At 34.1% G+C, this 22,379-nt stretch overlaps 1 protein-coding gene across 1 annotated transcript in view; it reads right to left on the bottom strand.

Annotated features, from left to right (window-relative positions):
* The window catches only part of Rnf128 (ring finger protein 128), a 92,624-nt gene extending 70,613 nt beyond the window's left edge, over positions 1-22,011 (bottom strand). Inside the window, exon 1 of the mRNA XM_003467589.5 lies at positions 21,256-22,011. Coding sequence (XP_003467637.1) covers positions 21,256-21,661 — 406 coding nt within the window. The 5' untranslated portion in view covers positions 21,662-22,011. The remainder of the gene's footprint in view (positions 1-21,255) is intronic.
* Between the last annotated feature and the right edge of the window lie 368 nt (positions 22,012-22,379).

The following is a 22,379-nucleotide window of genomic DNA, read 5'->3' as shown; positions in this document are numbered from 1 at the left end:
CTTATATTCCAAGGTCTTACCTAGTGCAGTGAATATATTTGAAGGGCAAATAAATGGACTATAATAACTCAAAAGCAGGCTATATATTTTGTTGCCCAGTTGGTATGATTTTTCCCTTAACTGTTTTTGTTAAGGAATAATTCACAGAAAGTAAAATTTACCCTTTTGAGTATATAGTTCTTTAAGTTTTGACAAACTTCCATAGTTACAACAGCCGCTTTCACAATCAAGGTATAAAACAGTTTCATCATCCACAAAACTTCTGCTATGCCTTTTTAGTCTATCCCTCCTCCTCCTAACTCTTGTCAACCTCTTATGTTTTCTTTCCCTACAATTTGGCCTTTTCCAGAATGTCGTATAAATTGAGCCACTCAGTATGTGGCTTTTTGTATCTGACTTCATTTCACTAAATGCATTTGAGACTCATCCATGTTACTGAGTTGGCATGACATTTAAACAAAAGAGTGGCCGGATAGGAGTTTTGTTGGAGTACAAAGTCCTGTGTGAATGTAGAGACAGGAATGTTTGCCTCTGACTCAAGGAATTACGTGCTGTTTCATGGAGAAAGGAACATCTGAGCAGGGCCTTAAGGGATAGGTGGGGTTTTGATAAGCATACATGGTGAGGCAAGGCATTTTAGTAAAAAAACGCAGCAGGAACAAAAGCTCACAGTACAGCTTTCAGTTTAACTAGAGTACAAGAGAAAGAAGAGGAAATAGGAAGAGTAGGTTAGGGCTTTATTGACTTTGAAAAACAGTGTGGGAGTTGGTCTTGATTCACTAGGCAGTAGAAAGTCATTGCAGATTTTTGATTCAATCTCTAGTTCAAGGACAGTAATAGTTTTGCATGGAGGTAACTCAGCTGCTCACCCAGAGCTGAAGTACACTCTGCTCTATCCAAGTTAATATGAATTTTAAAATATGTGTGCCACTTAAAACAGGGCAAAGAATCACATATGACTATATCCAAAGCATACCAAAGACATAAAATATCTGCAGTATAAGTGCTTGCTAAAAAGAGCACTCACTAAATGACTGAATCTAATACCTGTTGCCATGTCTTATGTCTGAATGTCCGCCCATGCAGTCATAGCTGGGAATTTTTCAGAGGTGGCTGGAGCTGATGTGTGATTCATAGTACAATACTAAGTGCAAAGATGCTAGTTTTAAGGGTGTGAGTGCTACCCAGCCTAAATAGCTTGGATAAGATATAAGAGGCAGAGAGATGCTATTAACATTCCCCCCACCTGCTTGTTTTATCACCTTCTACCTGCCATAAATGGTTTCTGCTCTGTGAGGCTTGTCTGTCATTGTTTTGGAGCCAGTTGACAATGGACTGAAACCTATACAAACTGTGAGCCAAAAGAATCTTTTCCCCTTTAATTTGAGTATCGGGTATTTTGTCTGAGCAATGACAAATATAGCTAGTATACCTGTCAAAGGATCTCTTATTTCTCAATTTGTATTCACTCAATTATTTCTATAATCAAGGTATGAGAAAACCAAGAAGTACTATTGCTTGATCTTATTTTTCTAGGCCTATGCAGAAATACTTGCGGTAGAATAAGAGTTAACATTATGACATCTAATCTTAGTAGATAGCTAATTGTAAAAATCCCAGTTGAACAGCATTCCTTTCTTTTGAAAAACCATAGCATCCACTGATACTTCTCAAATTCCTATGTAAAAAATTTCCTATTTTGGATCTTTTTCCCCACTATAGGACATGTGTAGACATTTCACTAAGCAGGTTTTACAGATGGCAAATAACCACATGAAAAGAGGCAACATCTGGGGCCGGGGATTTAGATCAGCGGCATAAGCGCCTGTCTTGCAAGCAGGCAGTCATGAGTTCGATCCCCGGTACCCATAAAAAGGAAAAAGACAAAAAAAAAAAAAAAAAAAAAAAGAGGCAACATCATTAGCCATTAGGGAAATGCAAATTAAAATCTTAGTATAATACCATTGCATACATACCAGAATGGTTAAAATTAACATAAAAAATGTGGCAACATCAAATGATGGTGAAGATGTAAAGAAACTGGATCTCACATTTTTGGTGGGAATATAAAATGATATATCTAATAGGGAAAAGTGGCTATGTCTTATAAAACTAAATATGAAACTAACAGTTTCAGTTATGGTCCCTTACCCCAGATATATAAAAAATTACATTCACCAAAAGCTGCCCACAAATTTTCATAGCTGCGTCATTCATAATCAACAACAATGGAAAAAGTAAAATGTTCTTCAATGAGTGAATTGTAAAACAAACTGTGGTACATAAATGTAATGGAATACTAGCCAGTGATAAAAGAGAAGGAAGTATCAATATATACAACAATGTGAGTGGATTTCCAGAGAATTATACTAAGTGATAAAAGGCAATTCAAAAAGGTCACATACTATATGACAGCAATATTTTTGAGACAAAAAATGATGCTAATGAAGAACAGATTAGTGGTTGCTTAGAGTTAACAAAGGGTTATGCAGAGTGGAGGAGCACGTGGCTATAAAAGTGCAATGCAAGGGAGCCATTTGGCAATGGAACTGTTCTGCATTTGGATTGTGGTAGTGGTCAGATGAACTTAAAAATGTGATAAAATTTCAGAGGGCAGGTAAGTGAGTGCATGAAAAAATAGTGAAATCCAAACAAGATGGGTGAATTGAATTAATGTCAATTAACTGATTGTAGTAGTATACTGTAGTGATACAACATGACACCAATGGGAAAAATTACATGAAGAGTAGAGAATCTACTTTTTAACAATTGCATGGGGATCTACAATTTTCTCAAAATTGTAGTTTACCTCAGTGGCCTAAGTGCCTGCCTGGCAAATGTGAGATCATGAGTTCGATTCTCAGTACCAAACAAAGAAAGTTGAAAAATAAATACACATGTTGGTTATAAAAATGTATACTGTGTTATTTGAATTTAGCTTTGGGAAATTATTATTAGTACTTCTGGCTGGGAAATATGGATATTTTCTTATGACATAAAAAACAATAAAATTTAATGTGGCTTTTTTTGTTGTTGTTTTCACTTTGTTGCCAGGAAACATATATCCCAAACAAAGGAAACCATTTCTACTTCTGCTATAGTGGTTTTTAACCTTTTTGATATGAGCTTCACCTCTGAAAATTTGATGAAAGATATGCACAGAATAAATGAACACACAGATTTGAGCACAATTTCAAGGAAGTTCATGGAATTCATTAAGTTTATCCAATGACCGCATGTTAATGTTCATTTACTACTATACTATACAAATATGGTAGCTAATGACCTCACTTGGTTACTTAAAAATTACATAAAATTCAACATCCAGTTCTTGATCACATTAAGGTACAATTCAAGCAATAGCCAACGCGGGCTTGTGGTTTCATGTTAGACACAGAGATTAAATTTTGTACAACTGTAGAATATTTTAATGAACAGCATTGTTCTAGCACATTTAGGATAAGATTTGCTTTTATTTAAAAAAATCAACTCCTTATATTTTTAACTTCAAGAATATTTCAATTACATAAAGACTCTATATGGTCCCCAATATCTAGCTAAGAATCCTTCTTCAGATGATTCTACTTTTGTCCTTGAATGACTTACTATGCATTGAGTTTAACAAAGGAGCTAATTTAAATATTCTTTAAATGAAGTAGGATATCAATATTAAATTTTAATAATGTCAGATACAGTGACACAGAATACAAGGTTGGCATCTGCAAATAAGAATTATTTCAAGTATATAAAGTATTTTGGGTGGTGAAACTAGATAAAAAACAGGTATTAAGAGATAGGAGGGAGGCTTATCTGTAACATCAGTACAATCTGTTAAAACATTCAGTTGTTTGGTTCAACTAGTATCTTTTATTTTAATATCATGTAGACATGTACAACTGTAATCCCAGCACTTGGGATGCTGAGGCATAGGATTAGTGTGAGATTCAGACCAGCCTGGGCTACAAAGTGAACTCAAGGCCAGCCTGAACTGCATAGCAAGACCCTGTCTCAAAAAGACAAAAAAAAAAAAAAAAAACCCACCCCCAAACCCCCAAATATGTATGATATATATATGCACAGGTTGCTACAATACAAGGGAAAAGAACATGATTTTAAATGCTATGACAGGAAAATAAATAGTATGTAGGCAGAAAAAATTTGGAGAAAATTTAAGGGAACGCATGTCTTGTAATAATCTGATTCACTATAGTTTTTGGCTCACTATAGGTTCTAGTTCAGTAGCCTGTCTAGTGTTGTGGAATGGAAGGTATTCATGCTTAAAGTGGTAGCCATTTACCAAAACTCTGATGACTTTTCTCTCTTAGGAGAATTATATTCTTTCCCTTTTTTTTTTCTTTTTGAGACAGTGGCTCTTTGTTTAGCTCAGGCTGCCAGTCCTCCTACCTCAACCTCCCAAGTGCTGGGATCATACTCAGAATTAAACTATTAAACTGAGAATTAAACTATTAAATCATAAACAGCATCTTTGCCTTCCTGTTTTTTTTTTTTCCAGTTTTGAAATCACCCTTTTTTTCTTTTATGAGTTGGACTTCATTTTCTACCTAAAACAAGGTATAGGTTTCTCAGAGTCACTTCATCCTTAAAAAAGAATTGAGTCTGATCTCAATTATAGATATCAGTAGATGGCAAGCAGTGATACAGACAATACAAAAGAGCAGATAATCAAACACATTTGGAGTTGGATTTGAAATTCATTTTTCAGCACATTTTCATATGTTCTATGCAAGAATTCCTTTCACATCTTTAAGAGATGACTCTGAAGCATGCTGAATGATCAAACAAAGTTAGTCTGGGATTTAAATAGTGCCAGTAGAGTAACCACATGAAAGTGATTAAAATAATGATATATCAACATATTAATATTCTATATGACACTTTACTCTCATGACTGTGTAGCCACAAAAGAGAATCTATGAACTTACTGTTATTACTCATTCTGGGAAATTACTTGCATCTTTAACATGCCTGGCTTTAAAATAGTCAATCAGATTGATTTTTGTTTTATTCAAGTCTGTTTTGCTGACCTTGGCTAACTGAATGCCTTTGTGATTTCTTAACTGAAAGAGTCACCATACGGTAGCAGAAGACATTGGGAATTTCACTTCAGACGACAATATAAATTACCATTTAACTATGTTTGAGATAAATACTGAGGTGTTTAGATTGGTCATAAAAATGCTCAACATGCCCTCTGCTGGGCCTTTCTTTCATAATGTTGAATTTAAAAATGCTGTGTCATCTAGCTGTGCAGGAAGTTGAGAAAAGTAATTCCATTATAACTATGTTATGAATAAACTCAAGCATGAATTCACAAATCCTCTGACACAGATAAGTCTGGCTCACTTAGCTACTTGGAAAAAGAAGATTAAAAATATTATCTAGGCCCAAAACAAACTTAAACTTCGTTTTGCACATAGGAGTTCTCCTGTATTTTATGAAACAAGTTGATCTCATACTAAGGTAATCGCTTCATAAATATGTAAGCCAATTAAAAAAAAATCCCACCACTCACAGGAAGATGCCTATGAAGAGGTGGATGTTAATTCAAGACATTGGTAAGATTCATGAAGATGTATTTTTCACTCTTCCCACCCTCATCAGTGGGAGATATTTGAGGCCTACTCCTATAAATAAGTGTATACTGCTATTAGTTGGTTTTTTGATTATGGAAGAAAATGGATAATTAGATTCAGTGTTTTCTTTAGCAAAAATTATTTATATGTTAGTTATGGATCAAAATATTTTCCAGGTTGGGGATATAGCTCAATGGCACAGTACCTGCCTGGCAAGCGTGAAGATCTGAGTTTGATTTCCAGTATGGAAAAAAAAATTTTTTTCCCAAGATCCTGTGTGATAACATAGAAAATATCTTCTCAACAAATTCCCTCAGTCAGATGAGGTTATATTTAGTTTAGCTGTACAAACTGTACATGTCAACCACATTCTTGTTTACCACATATTCCCACTTATAGCTTTATAAGAGGTAAGTCAGGAAAGTAAATAGAACCTAAAAAGACTATTGTTTCTATATCCCTCAGTGCCAGTTGACACTCAAAAAATAAAATGACTAGAATATAATTGACTATTTTAAGAATTTTTCCTTAAGGGACCCAGATCAGTTTTTCATATACCTAAGAGTCAAAAATATTTTAATTTTATGAAATTAACTATTCTGGACTATTCAAGTCAAATCCCTTAATTAAATCAGAGTCCTCTGGATTTCCTAAAATATTCTTTATTGCTTATGCCATTTTAACAATAAATAATAGCAGTCACAAATGTAGTATTTAGAGCACTAGAAGTTTGCCTTTTGTTATTTATTAATCTTCACTGCTTTCCTTTGGCTACGGATGTTAGTGGTATGTCAAAGACTAGGGTGAAAGTGACTCAGGGTTAGAAAAAACAACCAAATTAAAGAATTAAAGGAATTGGTACTATGTATTTTTTCATATTTCAATAATACATGGTACTTTAGTGTTTACCTTCTCAAAAATCAGAATTCAATTTCTGTTGTGATGAAATTTTTTCAAAGCAAATTTAGGACAATGGTGTTTTGTTTTTTCTTGCCATTTTATTTGTAAAAATTAAGACTTGAGTTCCTTCTATTCTGAGCAATATTTTGTTTTTAAAGTACAAAGGGTATACCATGGTTTAGATCTTGAGTGTCTAGAAAGGAGGTAAAGGGTTGTTCCTTAGCTTGGTGGTAGAATATTTAAGAGGTTAGACCTGGTAGGAGGTGTTTGGGTCAATAAGAGAATGCCTTTAAAAAGAGCTTGTAGGACCTTAGTCTCTTCCTCTCTTCTGCATCCACTTGAGTTGCACTCAACCTTGAGTTAAGCAACTTCACTCTACTACATGGTCCTTGCCATTGGCCTAAAAGCAATGCAGCCAACTGACCGTAAATTGAAACTTCTAAAACCATGAGCCAAGACAAACATTTTAAATAAGTTGGTTGTTTCAGCTATTTGGTATAGTGACATAAAGCAAATTAACACAGGATATATGATCCCGGAAGACTGAAAAAATATTATCTCTAATATCTTACTGTGGGGTCATACAAATATTCACATAAGAAGTTAGCATAATATTAGACTTAACTTTTTTCATTGTTCAAGTATACAGAATAAAGAAAGGTTAGGACTCACTTCTATGATCAAAGGAAATTTGAATTGCATATATGTACTACACTTGGAATACAAGAAAAAATTTCTGAAGCATTTTAGGAAGCACTCATTTGTGCAAAAGCAACTGGACAATTATTCCAAGTAATTCACATTCAAAGCAGATTTCTGCATTTCATTAGCTTTCATAACCATACTGTATATATCCGAAAATATTAATTTTCTGTGTTTAAAAATATCCACCACAACCATTGCTCATTTTCTGTTAATTGGTTCTAAATACCCTGTAATAATGTCATTCTCTTGAATGGTTTTATAGTATCTTGATACGTTTGGTGCTACAGTATATGAAGTCATACTCAAAGATTTCAAGGAAAGAGACACTAATGGTAACTATTTTTATGTCAGGATATTTTGTGGTGAAACACTATTTTGCTTAAATGGTTATGTTTTGACCTGTGCTGTTCTGTTGTTATACCCTCTTTTATCTCAATCCCCTTTTTTAAAAAATTATTTACTTTTTTCTTTTTATCTTTTTAATTAAGGGAAAAATAAAAATAGCAGGATACATTATAGTAACCTACTTTGATTTCCGATTAACTTGATTTGAAATCCTGTATTGCCCTCACCATCTTGTTTTGACTGATTTTCCCCCATTCTGCTTTGCTTGATAGTACCAAGTTCAAAAGTATAGGCAAAACTGTGAAGACAATAAGATACATTATGACGCGCATTCCGGTTGACTATTATCTTCTTTTAAAGTCCTGTAATGTCTCCTGTAATGCTTTGGTTTTATTCTTTACTGTTTTGTTCAATTTTATTATACCTGGCAATTCTTCTTAAAATAGCAAGAGGCAGTATGATAACGATGGTTGATCACCTTGTATTTTGTTTTTACATTATTATGTCCATCCTTTTGATTTGACTGACTCTGTCCTGTTATGTTGCATTTGGTTTTACTCTCTTCAAAAAAAGTAATAAGAACTGTGGGAGTAATAAAACACAAAATGTGTAATTGTCGTTGTACAAAAGAAAAGAAAAGAAAGTGCTCTAAAGGTTATAACTGCATATATGTTTAAGTGTGTAAGATAGATAACCATATTACTGAGTTTTTTTGGATCATTGAACAAAACTGTTTGCACTCTCACTGTTTGAAAGTCCACTTTATATGCTTCAATTTTGTAACTTGAACAACTATTTCTAAGATGAGAATATGTAATCTATTAACTAGTGATTTCTTACTGTTTACTTTTTAAATTTTGTATTACTTGTACCCTTTTTCTGTTTTTTTCTTTTTCTCCTTAAATAAAAAAAGTCCACCACAGTTCAGAAACTTGCTGTCAGATAGGCCGCCTTCTTCAATTTTTCACCAAACAGGAAACATGGCATTATTAATTTCAAGTGATACAATGAAACAAATGAGATTTTACTAAAATGATGCTAGAGAGAAGCACAGCTGGAACTGCTTTAATGAATAGGCAAAGATCATTTGCGGGAAATAGTTGCTTCTATATACTGCTGAGAAAAAGTTTGTGTTCTCAGAAGGAACATCATCTCATCACTCCTCTCAGTGGTAATATCATCTTGGTTTTTTTAAAGCTTAAACGCCAATGAGAATTAGTGATTTTGGTGCTCTACCCAAACTCACCTACTATTTTGCAGATCACTACATCTAAAATAGCTTGTATTGCTAAGTTAAAGAGTATAAAGTTAACTCCACAATACCATGCAGTGAAACAGGATCTGAACTGCAGGCTGGTTCTTTCATTCCATGACACTGTGTGGGTGTAAGCGCTCTGCGCAGCTGTGTGAATCACTGGTGGTAATCTAGGCAGTTCCTATTGCCAGGGCTTTATATAGAAACAGCTTAACAAAGAAGTCATGTCCTGACTGCCAGCTAAAGATGAGACACCAAATAGCTATAGGGAGGGAAACTAGACTTAAAAGAACATTTTGTTAAAACCAGTAAAGCATCACCAAACTGAGGTACCCTAGCCTTTCTGCCCACAATTGAAAGGCTATAGGTAGAATTGTGAAGGAGGTAATATTCGTTTGGAGGAAAGGAGATACTTTCACTTTCAACCTCATCCTTGTTTTTCAGTGCTGGGGACATAACCCAGAGTCTCACACATACTAGACAAGTGCTCTACCACTGAGCTGTATCTCCAGCCACTTATTCATTAACTTTTCATAATCTTACTTATTAATCACTTAGGGTCTACTCTGAGTCAGTCACTATATTAAATGTTAGATATACTGAGATGAATTAAACAAGATTTCCAGATCCCTAGTGCTCTAATATTGCTTCCAGATAACCTATCACCCAATCTATTTTTATACTTGTTGCTATTAATGCATTAATCTTTGCTGTTAAGCTTATGAAGTACTCAAAACTTTATAGTTTTTTAAATCCAAAAGAATGCTAGTTTAATGATGGATGACATTTTAGACAGTGCATCAATAGGGAAGAAAATATTGTTAGTCAAGGGGATTCATGGGGCCTCCCAAAATCATATTACAGAAGTGACTGGCTCCTAAATCCTTCTCCCAAGCAAAAAAAGTGAAGCCACTAAGGGGGTAAGGGTGGAGCTCAGTGATAGAGTGCTTGTCTGGCATATGCAAAGCATTAGATTTGATCTCCAGAACAAAAATTTTAAAAATAAATAAAGTATTTCTCAAAAAGAAGAGAATGTCCTTTTCCCAACAGTAGAAAGAAAAATATTGAAATTTAGATTCACCCATTGTTAAAAATCCAAATCAATACCACTGATTAGGAACTGACTGAATTATGCAGTCAATAGAGACTTCAGGTAGTGAACACTCTGATGTGCTACATAGTTGAGGATAACGGAACTAAAAACAATGTGTGATGGTAGGTACTGTTGATTTTCTGCTGTCTTTTTCTGAAATCCTGTGTTATTTGCATTGTTTTACTCTGCTCTGCTTTGTTCTGTTTTGCTTTGCTTTGTGTTATTCTCTTTAAAATAAAAAAAAAGAAGAAGAACAATGTATGAAAGTTACAGAGAAAAACAGTTTGGTGTAGTTAGAAAAATATTTTCCCCAAAACTTCAGCTGTCCAATAATGGACTGCCTTATGAGGTGATAAGTTCCCTGTAATTGACAGTGCTCAGAAGCAAATAGGTGACCATATGGTTTGAGATGAAGGGATTTTCTGGTCTACATGTGCTTCTGGGAGAAACCATGCTGTATGCTTGAAGGCTGAAATAGAACTACCAAGTGTAAGTCTTGGGAGGGCAGTGTCTGATTAATTGTTTGGCTCTCAGTAAATATTTGTTGGATAATAAGTTAAATGTTTGATTTTTTGTCTTAAAAAATACATTTTTGTCTTTTACTCCTATGTTAGAAATCTTGATTTTCAGTCAGAACTTGTTCTTCCTAATAGATTCCCTCCCAACCCTGCAGAGGCACCCTTGCCCCAGTAAACAAGAAGGAATAGCACCCCAGGGCCTTATACCCTCGAGTTTCTTTTCACCTCTTAGCCTCCAGGATTGGATAGGTATCTGTGGTAATATGCGTCAGCTTAGAGCCCTAGCATTTTTTTAGATCTTCTTTAAACTGCCCTTGTGGAAACAATGGGCTGCATGTTTCAGGAGAGAAAGGATGAATTTGATGGAAATTGTCAGATCACACATCTTCCGTCAACCAAAATATGACTAACCACTCTCTCTACTTGAATTCAATTCCAGAAAGTCCTTAAAAAGTTTTGGTAAATATGGTCACTTTGTATATCCTGGCTTTTTGACAAGACTAATTTTCTAAGAGCATTTGCTTAAGTGTATGGTTTAAATATCAATAAATTTCTGAGAATAAACCACTCTAGCCTCTAACTTCAGTTCTGCTATCACACATAAGTTACTAAGAATTTAGACACTGACTATATTCAGTATGAGGCTAAAAATTCAGTTAACAATTTATTTTTGAAAATCGTTATTTGGTCCATGCTGACATTTGCAGAATTAAAATAGTGTCGAAATTTTTATTCCATGGATTCTACACTCTTCCTCATCTGCTGAATTGACTGCTTTGAGGAAAAGAACTCAATTTACATTTCCACTTAAAAGCTAAAAATACAGGCAAGTAAATTTAAGTTGGATTTAATTCAACTCTGGAATGCATAGTATCCATGTATTTAATGATTACAATTTTGTTAGCCTAAAGGCTTAAGTTTCTACTGGTACCAGTTTTTGCTAAAATTCTAATGTCCTCATTGCAGACATGGGTAATTATCATTACTCATAACAAACACAATTTCCTAGAACATTGGAATGTATTAAAATGGCCCATAAGCATTTTGTCATGCACTCATTCTTCACAACTAACACCCATTTTTATGCAACATCCTCCACATACCCAGGTACCAGTCACATTGGGACTGATTTGCACTTGTATTAAAGCTTTAATGTGATTTCTTTTTGAACTTTGGGGCAGCTTAGATTTATATTTGAGACATTTAGGATGTACTACCCTCTGTGGTACCTTCCCTCCTTGCCTATACATTACCGTGTTTTTCCTTCATCCGTATTATCTACAATCACAGCTTGGGAAAAATTCTTCTGATTTAAATTCTCTTGTATGTTCCTATCTGTTCAGTGATGCCCTTCTCAGTTCCTTCAAAAGTGATTTCTCTCTTGTGGATAATTCTGCTTTTTATATACTGCCAGTCTTTACACTGGTAAGTCAAGTCATGTACTTTCCTAAGAGAATTTTATTCCAGAATTTCATTTGTAATCTTTACCCTAATGACAGCTGGTCTCACATTCACTTCACCCCTTAGTTACTGCCCCCAGCAGAGGCTAATCTAGTTAATATTGTAAAGGGCTTCCCATTCTACATGTCCACTATTTCCCCAGACAATCATGACAATACCCATGCTTCTTGGAAACTCATGGGATTTGATTTTACCAACGTCACCGTCACCATCTATTCCTTTGATCTTTATTTGGTCACGGAAAGACCTCCCATTCTCCTACATCTGTTAAAGACTCTGTCATTTGGATAGCAGCCTCTTCACCTCAAGTCCTTCCAACACCAAACACTGACTTCAGTGTGATTCAACTTCAGGGATTTTGCTTACATTCCACTTTAGTTTCCCCATGGCCTGGGTCACATTCTGGGGATTATCATCCAAATCAAGTCACCCTCTTTATAGAAATATTCCACTTTCTGATTGCCTGTCCTATAACTCTCTCACCTTCTCATTCACAGGACTGATTCTTTTTACTTCACCATTACCACTATCTTCTCTCTCTCTCTTTTTTTTTTTTTTTTTTTTTTTTTTTGTCTTTTTCCTTTTTATTGGTACCGGAGATCGAACTCACGACTGCCTGCTTTCAGGCAGGTGCTTATGCCGCTGAGCTACCCCCAGGCCCCGTTACCATCTTCTATAACTTCAACATCCATGTTGATAACCCTTCTAACACTCTAATCACACAATTTTTAAATCTTTTCAGTTTCAATAATCTTAACACTTTGTGTTGTAGGGCTTTTCATATTCCACCATCTACTAGTTGTATAAATGTCAGTTCCTCCAGTATATTTTACTTCTCAAGGCAATATTATTTTAAACTATATTCACCAGTATTGGAACTGATTAAAAACATGGACTCTGGAGCCAGAATATTATATTTCATGCCATCAAACCTTTGAGCCTTATCTAGCTTTATGACCGTGGAGAAATTTTCAACTTCTCAGTGCTGTGGTTCTCTTATATATAGATACAGATACTAATACTATATAGTTCCTGAAGTTGTTAAGATAATTACACTTAGAAGAATGGTTGGCACACAGCTAATAGTACTGATGTTCAACAATTACCTTCACAAAAGGAAAAAAAAAAGATTTTCACAGGTGCAATACTGAAAGAATAAAAGTTTCAAAGATTCCAACGATTATGACATACTGAGAGGTAGTCATTTAAAATAGAAATAGGAAGTAAATTTTAATGAAACTTTTCATTTCCCTATAACTTGTTCTTTCCACTGAGATGTCAATATACTGATTATTGCTTAAGACTAGTTTATTTGACTACATGGTGTCACCGTCATTGCACAATGAAGTCATTTGGTACATCATGTGAGAACATGTATTATTAAAATTTGGATAAAAATATGAGGTACATCTAGAAGTTATTATTGTTGTTTCTTTATTGTTAAACATTTAGGTGCTCAAAGCAAGCAGGTCAAAGCATAGGCAGATAAGGCTGTTATTAACATGATGTGATGAAGGATATTCTGAAACATTTTTTCCCCAAATCTACTCTTTCACAGATCTGTCAAAGGTTTGATATTACATTATAAATCTGTCCTCTCCTCCTACAGGGTGTATCATTTCCAGGTGCTACAATTAAAATACAGCCCTCTAGCTGGCTTTTCAAAATAGCTCCTGAGTATCTTAATTTTATCTAATAAACGAATAGGGTAAAGGACTTGCGAGTTCAGATGGAAATACATATAATTTATTTAAAGATCTGTCAGCTAGAGAAGATAGATTGAATGATGAAAGAATGGCATCTAAGGTAAAAGCAATGAGGAATCACAGTTTGCAGGAGAGAGAGAGAAAAAAAAGGGGGGAAGAGAGAATGAATGTAGGAGGAATTAGCCTACTAGGTATGAACGTGTTCAGTTTTTGTTCTGTGTGTCACATGCACATGCACACACCGTTTCCTAATAATGATCAATAATTCTGGGGGGATTCAGTACCTTAGTGGAAAATTATAATGTACTTAATGAAATTTTTAAAGTTCAGGATGAATTGTTAAGCAATGAATATGTTAAAGGACAAAAACACATGTTTAGGTTCTTATATAATATTCTTCATTGATTTTAAAATGAAGAAAGTGTGTACTTTAAAGGGCTAATTTTATTTTTTCTGCAAATCTCTACTCAGAGGTACTATATCTTCATCTCTCCATTATATATATATATATATATATATATATATATATATATATATGCATTTTTATGGAGTATGTTTCTATGTGCCTGTACTCATGGAAGGCTGGGAGCACTCAGGTCTTATGCAAAATGCACTACAATCTCATTACTGTATTTTAGGTTATACAATGCTTGTGATATTTACAAACATTCATGAATTCTAAGCATAGCTGAGTTATTTTCTAGACCTAAACTATTATACAGTTGGTGGCACATTCTGTAGTCACTTTGGCTTTTAAAATAACTGTCATTTTTATTTAATTTCTGGCAAAACGTGATTGTCAAATATTTAGCTTAAAACATAGGCATTTCCTGCATGATTTTATAATTTAAAACTATGTCTACATGTATTAGCCTTTGGTTTTCTCTGTGGTACTTTTGTCTGTCTTGTTTTTAATAAAAATATCATAAATTGTCAAGATGCTTTTACATTTCATGTCTTAGTATTTGACAAGTTGAAGTCATGTGTAAAAGCAGTGAAAAAGTTTTCAATTCTTTAATCTAAAACACCAATAAAACTATAATTGAAAAATTAAAAATGATCCTTTCCCCTATTGTTTCTGTATACCACTTAATTTTTTCCCTCAAGTGGGCAGCAAACTATAGTATTTCCTGTTTGGGCTATATCCTACAATGGTAACTATAACTACATGTATTTACACACACACACACACACACACGCACACACACACACACACACACATAAACACATCTATATTTATATTCTGCGTAACTAATAAGAATAGCAAGATTCAAAAAGTTTACTTCAGTCCTGAGGCTTGACAGATTGTCTTTCACAATCTTCAATCAAACATATTTAATTGATCATATTTTAGCAAATTCAGGAACAAGTCAAGATTGCAAATTTTAACTGTTATTGTAGCCATAAACAGTGGAATAAGACTTTTGGAAAAAATAAGGCTAATAAATAATATAAAAGAAGAGGAAAATCTTTGCAGAGAAAAATGATCATTTATCTTAAAAAAATCAAATCAGTGAATGAACTTAAAATTAATTGGATTCAATTAGGCAGTAAATGCAAGATTAATATTAATACTCCCCATGTATCAGCAATAATTATATTCATCGAAGTATTGTTTGTGTAAGAACAGCACCAAAATAACCCACATGTCCATTAATAGGGCAGTGGTTAAGTAAGTTTTGTGACTGTGCACTGTGGAATATTATGCACACTTAAAATGAATTGGATCAAACTGTGAATTAACTGACACTGACATAACTCCAATTCCTACAGTGAGTGAATAAACCAAAATCGCATAGTTTACTTCATTAACAAAATACAAAATGACAGTACTTTTAATAGGTATATACGAGAAAATGAATGGAAAGGTTTGAAAGGTTGCATACACTGCTCTCTCTTGGCAAGGAACTAAGATTGAGGTTAGCAGTCAAGGGAGAGGAATTAATATTTTTATGAAAAGGAAGTATTAATTTATTACCTGTATCAGTAAATGTAAAAACAATTTCAAAATGCAATGATTTGCAAGATTTCTTTGTTTTCACACATAAAAGGGAATGACTTTCTGCTTTCTTAAATTTGTGCTCATTGAACAACTCTTGAAGCTCATACATTGTTGCCGAGCACTATGAATACAAAGACAAGCATGACAGTCATGGACTCCACCTCTTAGAATTTAGAAGCTAGTGTGAAAGATAGAATATAACAAAATACTTACATATTATAGGAAATTTCAATGGAAGTGAGCAACAGATTTTGATGGGAAATAATGTGGCTATTGTTGAGAAAGACCTTTTGGAAAAAGAGATATTTAAACTGGAGTTTCCAGTGATGGTGGTAATAGTGAAAAGGGTTTCAGGCAGAGAAAACTTCATTGTTGGAAAAACTCTTAGAAGAGCAGAGTGCTTAAAGCACTGTAAGGGAGAGGGAGAATGGATTGCTAAGACAGAGCAGTAGAGAGGGAGGTAAGTCATGCAAGTCTTTTCAGGTATGGTAAAGCTTAGATATTATTTGGAAACAGTAAAAATCACTAGGGCCTTTGAGAACATGAGCAATGTGATTGACACACATTTTGAGAAAATCATTCTAGATGAAATGTAAAGAATATATGGGATAGGTAACAAGAGTACAGGCATGGGCCCCAGTTTGGAGGCTATTTGCAGTATTCAGTGAGTGAGAGAGGAATAGCATAAGGAGATAAATTCAGAGTAGACAGGAGTCAGGTGATTCAGAGCTAGATGAGGACATGGAAAGACATTTGAATTTACTCAGAATGTCATGGGAAGAACTGCAAGGATTTTAAACAGCATGAGATTTACATTTCCTAAGAAGCCATTTTGGCTACAGTGAGGCCACTGGACTAGAAGGGGGCATGAATAGGAGGATGAATAGGAGGTTGATAGCTTGACAATGTACAGAGCTAGACAGATTTGAGGTTCATTTGAAGTCCAATTGATTACCTTTCTTAAATTAAACTATTCTTTGTACATGAATCTAAGTTTTAATGGAAAATTTTTATCATCATTTCAATTCATTTAATATGCTTTCATGTACAGAACAAATTTTTATAAAGCATGTACATTTTTCATTCTTATTAAACCTTTCCTTTCTATGTACTTAGTTCCTCTAGAATGTTGAAGATTCTAAAATATTGCAAACCCATCTTGTAATTCACTTCACTGGACACACTCAAAAAATAAGAACGATTCTGTTCTTCCCAAACTACTGACTTTGGTGAGATAAATTACATTCAAATATCAGTGTTTCATAAAGCAATTTCCCTATAAGTAGCATATTTAACTTCCAAAAAATGCCAGCTCAGCAAGGAAATACTTAAATGTTCTAAATTTTCTTCATGGATAGTTCAGGAATCCTGAATTTTCTTGCACATCTGAGATAAAAATGGATAGCTCTCGCTGTAGCATTAGGAAAGCATTGTTAATAAGTTGGATACTCAAGGGCACAGTAAGCATATCCTTCTATTTTTAACCCTGTTGAAATGTCAAGTCAAAACACACAATAAATTGGAAGGCGCTGAATTAAGAGTTTACCTCCAAGTATTACACACACTCTTCCTTCTCAGCAGCAGCTCTCTTCAAGAGTGAAGCTATCCCCTTGAGAGAAACAATGCCGTGAGTAGGGAAGCTGTAAATAGACTGAGTGCATGCGTAAGGACATTCTGTACCTACATCATAAAATTGTAAGTAGCAAGGGCTGCAGAATTACCCTCTTGGCTTATTGCAGCTCTTGGAGGCAGCTAACAGGGATGGGGAAGTATTGAAATGTATAAAGATGTTGGGGGAGAGAAGGCATTTTCACACCAGTAAAGGTCTAAAGTGGATTGTCACTGAGAAAGAAACAAGTAACCCCTGATATACAGCACTTGATCTGGTGGTTTTTTTTTGGTTGAATGTAAATCATTTCACAAACATTAGCATTAGAGAAGGTCATTCGTCACCATGACACGTCACAACTGGAACAAAATACTCTCTAATCATGTCTAAATGCAGACAATATATGAATAGTATCTAAGTCATAAGTTGACTAAATAGTCACCTGCTTTTGCTAGTATGAGTCACTATTGCTTCTCTGCCTATTGCAGCTTTAGCCTCAGGCAAGTCTTCACTATTTATAAAAAAATTCATTTAGAAACAATCACAGAACTGTCCTTATTTCCTGACAGTATCCAAATCTAAAGGAAAGCCAGATAGAGTCACCAACTTGTCTTGTTTACCAGGGATTTCCTGGTTTCAGAACAGAAAGTCCAGTCTCCTGGGAAATCCCTGAATCTCTAGCAAAGTAAAATGGCTAGTCACCAGCTTGCTTCCTTAAACCCTTACCCAAGTAAGCTAAAGCAAGCCAAGTATTACTGAGATGACCCATGTTTCCCGTGGTATCAATTCTTCCTTTGTGGCAACACAAAGTTAGGTAATAAACCTAACTTTTAAAAGTAGAAGTCTGTTGTTTCTGGTGTTTGGTTGGTGGATATTGACATTAGTAAGAAGTAAAGACATACAACGTCATGGAAGGGCTTAAGGCTTTGTGTGGCTATATGGAACTGAAGGAATGAAGATGATGTCATTTTCTGACAAGGTAGGTTTTAGGCATTCAAAACGATGAAATGATGGAAGGTGAAGTCACGAGTTTCTCAGCATAGAGTTGTTGCTCCCATCTTTTGTGTCAAAACAAACCACTAATGAAAACACAGAAACAACAAATACTAATTCTGATTATGTTATAAAACAACAATCTTTTATGATCTTGAGGCTGAGCATGTAGGTTTCATATCCACATTTGCTTTATTGTATTTGCCAACTGCGTCAGCGAATGGCTTTTATATAACTGAAATGTTTTGAAAAGGCAAAATCCAAGACATAATAGTTTACAGTTTTAACAACCGTAAAACTTTAAAATTACAATTTTAATTCTTCATATTGAGATCATTCAATGTTAAATAATAATATTTATTAAGGAAATTGAAGACCCTAGAACAAGGAATGGTATATAATAAATGACAATAAACGTTAACTGTTCTAGTTACTATCATTGTAACATCCTTTCTTTTTAATTTCATTCATTTAATTCAAATTAAATTTTAACCATAAAAACTGTACATAATAAGGGAATACCATTTTTATATGTGCATACATGATGTAACATTTAAATTAAGGTAAATATCTATCTTTTCATTTATCATTTCTTTACAGTGAAAACTTCAAAATCCTTTCTTCCAGCTACCTAAATATAAATATACAGATATATATATATAGTATTTTATTATCATTTTTAGTTATCATATTGGGAAATAACCATGATAGAAATTCTTGTTGGTATTTAACTATAATTTAGCACCCACTTATTAGTATTTCCCTATCCTTACTTTCTCTATTCTATTATTATGCTTACTTTTTCACTGTGCTCATTTCATTTTATTATCCATCCATCTATTCACCCATCATGAGAGGAGCCCCATGACATTGTCCAATTTAGCCTCCTGAATAGCCAAGATTAAAGGCACAAGCCACTGCACTCAATGTGGTTGACTGATTTTGCAACAGGGCTAATGCTGTGGCTTCAAAAAATGGTTTGGTCACTTGTCTTTGATTATATTAGACTTATATATATTGAATGATAATTCTAACTGCATCTTTTTAAAATTTCTTGTACCTACTCTGCACAAAAAATGCGATAATTATGTACCATAAACCAGTGCTAATACAAACAAAAATTGAGAAAAACTCCTGTTCAGAGTCGCATATTCAAGTAGTGGTATGCATACCTTTTGGAGAGATGTACCATAAGTGAATTTTGGTAAATATTTTAATTTAGTCATGGAGAACCTCTGTTTCACTAGATGTTGGTCCCTATTGCAGATTGTATAGTAAGTTTTGAAAGTAGGACTACGATTTAGTTTGATACCACTTGTACTTTAAAAATAGCAAGACAGTGGAAAAGCAGAACATGATTTCGTATACAAAAGGAAATCTACAGCACTCAGTATCTCTCAATTTAATTATAAAAGAAATAGTTTCCTTAGAGTGGGTATAATTCGCAATTTTAATCAGAAAGATCCTGATTTTTTCTACAAAAGTAAGTCACTTGTAAAATTATAGGAATATTTAAGGGACATTTATGAAATGCTTTTAGCTTAAAAGAAAAAAATGTGAAGAAGTCCAGGATGTGTTAGAAAAAGTAGCAAGCAGAGGTTTGGTACATTCACAGTAAAGTTGTATTGCTGAATGATCACTCCTGGTTTTTCGATACCTGGAGATAAAGCAGCTTGTTTTTCAAATACTAGTGCTAAATTTTCATACTGTACGTATACTAGAATGTTTCAAGTACTCTATTATTAATAATAAAAATGTTATTGCCTCCTTTTTATGATTCTAAAGTCTGCTTAATTTAATTACATGTTACATTTGTTGGAGATAAATCAGTTATCAAAATACTGTATTAATTTATTGTCAGCTCTTGCCTTGTCTACAATTATTCTGTTTTGTTAAGTCTGGGGGAAAAACTACACGCCTCCACCTACAATGTAGAAAACTTGGGTCAGAAGTCTCTTCTTTACTCATTTAAAAATATATTCACTTGGGAAGTGGCGTTATTTTTTTACAAAATAAAACAAAAAATCATTACTAACAAGTAAATTTCCTTATGAAACTAATAAATTAAGTGATTCTATTTACTTAAGCCATTAGTAAACACTTTTTAAAAATTTAATTTTATTGGTACACTTTGGATATACATAATGGTAACATTCATCAGAGGGAATTTGTACCTGTATCTCCAGGTCTTATCATATTTCTAGCAGTACTTGGTGCTTCCAAAACTTGGTAGTGAGTTTGATGGCTGAATTTGTAGCCCACTTGTTAATGTGATACTTTTGTTTTGTTTTGTAGTCCTAGGAATCCAATTAGGGCCTTACACATGGCAGGCAAATACTCACCTCTGAGCCACACCCCCAGCCCCTTATGTCTGTATCCTTTTAAGTATTTTCTACAACTGTAAATATGGCCATTTTCCCCAAATGAAGCCTTTTAAAAATCATTTTAAAAATTAGTAAATAACTTCTAAGGGAAATTTTTATATTTGATGTGAATTACATTGCCATTCTATTTCTGTAATGTTTTTTAAATGTGTAACATTTTTTACAGAATAGTTTTGTATTAGTGCCTCAAAGTTTTAAAATCTTACATACATAAATGAGAGTCAAATTCTCATTTTATAACATCTTACACATGTACAATATGCTATTGTTTAAACATAATGAGTCAGTTTTGCAGTTTTACATACTTGAATATATGTAATCCTTTTGCGGGAGAAAATGAAACTACAAAGTAAAACTAATAATGACATTAAGACTTTAATATTTAGAGGTAAAGGCACAGCTTATTAAAAAAACTATGTAATTCATGGTGAAGAATAGAACTAAGAAAACCTAAAAGTAAGCAGGAATCACTTCATGAACTGCTATCATCTCTGGGGCAAATTAGTTAACAATTCTGAACAATAATAAATGATTTGAAGTAGTGCCGGCAAGAGAATGTATGGTAAAATTGTTTAATAACTTCATTGCCAGTTCCCGGACTAATTCTAGGTGGAAATATCATTTTAACATAAACATTTTAACATAACATAAAGAGACTTTAACTCTTTTTGGGAATTCATTATGACTTACCGAAATTTGCCATTTGGATCGTCTTGTTGCCAGCCTCTGGAGCATTGTAAATCACAACAGCATCTGCATTTCTTCTACTTGCTGTTTGAATTTTTTCTGAAAATGTACAATTACCTCTTTCAATCAGCGCAATCCAGGGATTCTTCATGTTAGTAAACTCAGTGTTGGAATCACAAGCTTGGTAGTTATCATTCTTAGGAATGCCCACTACCCCCATAGCATTAGCAGCAGGTGAGGCTAATCCATAAACGCCACATTCGCAGGTCTCTGTTTCAGTTTCATTGCTAGTTTCATTGTAGTAAGTCACAGTCACATAGGCATCAGTTAAAAATGATGGTGTACTTCTAGGTAAAAAGGTAAAAATTACAAGGATCCGAAAAAAACTGGACTTCTTCCCCCGGTTCATTGCTCATTTAGTTGAGTAAAAACTTAAGAGGTCTGCTAATATTTCCAGCTATCAGCCACCATTGTCCACTCACGTCCCTGCTAAACAGAAGTTTGAAATTTCAGTTGCAAGCAGGTAACTGATCTCACCTTTAGCAACATAAGCTCTGAATGCATCAGCTCCTTTCACTTTAGTTATCTACGTCCCTTGCCTGTCCCTCCTCCAACTGTACACACACATATAACCCTTAACCAAATTATCTTAGTAATAAATAACACCATCAACTTTATTCTACATGTCAGCTTATCAGGATCAGATGACTTCTTGCAGTGAATTATTTTTCTTTTTACTGTTCCAGTGAATACACTTTCCTAAACACGAAGTGGATTGGAATGAGGAACTGGACTCTTGGGACTCACATGTGACAAAGCTGAAAGTCACCTCGCTCACAATATCTAAAGTGCTAAACTGGTTTTCCAAGCTCTGTTGGAATATGTGATCAAGCAGTTCAGCTGTAAGCAAGTTAAGAACCATAATTTTAATTGCTGATTCTTGGTCCAATGGCATTAGTAGAAAGGATTTTAAAACTAACTCCTCCCTTGTAATTTCTTTGTGGACTTTTCCTTAGAGAGTTCCCCAGGGAATTACCTCTGCTATGTTTATACATTAGAAAATAAACATTTCAGTAGCTAGAGAGCCTTTCCTTTTAAGCACAGTGCCTTGTTCATAGTATTCGTTT

The sequence above is a fragment of the Cavia porcellus genome, unplaced genomic scaffold (assembly GCF_034190915.1).
Source record: "Cavia porcellus strain 051 isolate PalLab524CR breed Dunkin Hartley unplaced genomic scaffold, mCavPor4.1 scaffold_3, whole genome shotgun sequence".
Lineage (NCBI taxonomy): Eukaryota > Metazoa > Chordata > Mammalia > Rodentia > Caviidae > Cavia > Cavia porcellus.
Note: the sequence above shows the minus strand (reverse complement) of the source record. Positions and strands in the feature narration are given on the sequence as shown.